General features: G+C 41.1%; 1 protein-coding gene across 1 annotated transcript in view; it reads left to right on the top strand.

Moving 5' to 3' along the window:
* Positions 1-1,479: 1,479 nt before the first annotated feature.
* Positions 1,480-2,263, top strand: part of LOC118734431 (peptide transporter family 1-like) — a 941-nt gene continuing 157 nt past the window's right edge. Inside the window, exons 1-3 of the mRNA XM_036464152.1 lie at positions 1,480-1,705; positions 1,791-1,873; positions 1,941-2,261. Of these exons, the coding sequence (XP_036320045.1) occupies positions 1,480-1,705; positions 1,791-1,873; positions 1,941-2,261 (630 nt within the window). The remainder of the gene's footprint in view (positions 1,706-1,790; positions 1,874-1,940; positions 2,262-2,263) is intronic.

The following is a 2,263-nucleotide window of genomic DNA, read 5'->3' as shown; positions in this document are numbered from 1 at the left end:
TGCGCCGAGCAAATGGAATTTTCATTTGTGACAGTGCGTTACATGTTGAAGTTGGATGCAGAAGACGGAAAGAAAGAGAAAGAACAAACAAGTGAAAGACGAATCGAGAATAAAAACGAGAGGAAATGAGAAAACGATAAAAATTACTCCCCTAACCGCCAAAAAGACGTAAGCGACATTATTTCAAAATTTTCTTTTTGATGCAGAAATGTTCCAAGAGCATCTAGCTGCATTTTTGCATAAAAAAAAATAAAATAAAATAAAAATGGCACTTACGACTTTTTGGCAGTTAGGGCTCGATAGTTAGACTGTTGTATAGATAATTTACTTAATAAAACAATTTTATTAAATCTACAAAAACTGATTTTTCGTCCTTGTAGGTACATTTTCAAGCTGACTTTTCTTCATCCAATTTACACCAAATTTTATCCCAGTTATTTTTAGATGGAAAGGGGAAAAAATAGTCTAATCGCACCGTCTAGAACATGTTTTGAAAAATGTACATACATACATAAGTACATGTGATTTTTTGGATGCTGGGACAGCGAACTATCCTCAAGGGGCCCTTTGAAACCAGGATAAGCCTGTTATGCGAAGACTTCACTCCCCACGGGACTACCGCCAAGTATTGCTTCGTGGGGAGGGAGTTGGCGGTTAATCGCCACTCCTACGCCTCTGCATCTCAAAACTTTTCAGCCTCTTTGAGATTGAGGAAATGACATCGCTGCTTGATGTCCATTCTTTATCACTCTTACATACATACATACATACATATGCATGTTTAAGCAAACGCAATCAATCAAAACCGACTTACAAACTCCGGGTTGAGTTGAATGATTCACATGATTCCACTCATGCCATGAATATTGTATATCAAACTCCGTTGAGTGCGCATCAAACTTGTTGGGGATGGTATGAGTATGATGAGGGCGTCGTATCCATAACTATGGCAACTTATACACATAAATCAATGTCGTTCTGCATATGCGTACATCAGAGTGGTGGTATTTCCCAGATTTAGACGCAATTATATCCAAAATATGCTGAGTGGCGGGGAATATCAAAATAGGCACTCTTTGCTGATCACTGATCTGGATGCATTTCTGCATCGAAAAAATAAAATTAAAAAAATGTCGCTAACGTTTTTTTTTTTTGCGGTTAGGGCTCGTTATATACTATAATTACCCTGTCCCTTTTGCAGCCGTTCTCGTCCTGTACCTGAGTCGTCAACTCCTTTATAGTGACGACGACGCCACCATCATCTTCCACGTCTTTGGTGTGGTCAATAACTTCCTATGCGTTTTGGGTGCTATCATCTCCGACGGCTGGCTTGGAATATTCAAAACTATATCTTATTTCTCACTTGTCTATGTTGCCGGGGCAGCATTGATTGCTCTCGGTGCTGTGCCTCCGCTAAATTTGCCCGCCAGGACGATTACATTGACCGGTTTAGCGTTGATAGGGCTGGGCTCGGGCATGATGAAACCGTCCATATCCGCCTTTGGTGGTGACCAGTTCAAGTTGCCCGAACAAGTAAAACAATTGGCGACATTCTTCTCGCTCTACTACTTTGCAGTCAATGCTGGTGCATTAATTTCGATCACAGCAACACCAATTCTGCGCGAAGATGTTTATTGTTTCGGCGAACAGGAATGCCCCTCATTAGCTTTTGGCGCACCGGCTATCCTCATGGCGGTCTCGTTATGTGAGTACATTTGCACTAAAGAGATAAATGTAAGGAGTCTTATTGAAATTATAAAAGTATTTATACACCCACTCATATTTTTTAGTTATCTTCATCCTGGGCCGCCCATTCTATAAAAGTAAACCACCAGCGGGTAATGTGGTGATGTTGGTCGGCAAAACTGTTGGTGTAGGTACACTGGAAAACATACATAGCAATTTACATAAGAACTAACAAAGTTACTCCAAATATGTAGAACGCTATTGCTACAAAATGGAAGGAGAAGAAGACCAATCCTCGTGAACACTGGTTAGACTATGCGGATAAGAAGTATGACCGTCAATTAATTGGAGATGTGAAAGTGCTGATGCGTATTTTGGTACTCTATCTGCCGCTGCCTGTCTTCTGGGCGCTTTTCGACCAGCAGAGCTCACGGTGGACTATCCAGGCAACTCGGATGGATGGTGACATGGGCTCATGGGATATCAAACCCGATCAAATGCAAATGTTAAATCCCCTCCTGATTTTGGCATTCATTCCGCTCTATGAACTTGCATTCTATCCTTTACTTGGTCTGGT

This window comes from Rhagoletis pomonella, unplaced genomic scaffold (assembly GCF_013731165.1).
Source record: "Rhagoletis pomonella isolate Grant_MI unplaced genomic scaffold, Rhpom_1.0 Rhpom_scaffold_00002, whole genome shotgun sequence".
Classification (NCBI taxonomy): Eukaryota; Metazoa; Arthropoda; class Insecta; order Diptera; family Tephritidae; genus Rhagoletis; species Rhagoletis pomonella.
The sequence above is the reverse complement of the archived record's forward strand: the minus strand, read 5'-3'. Positions and strand labels throughout refer to the sequence as shown.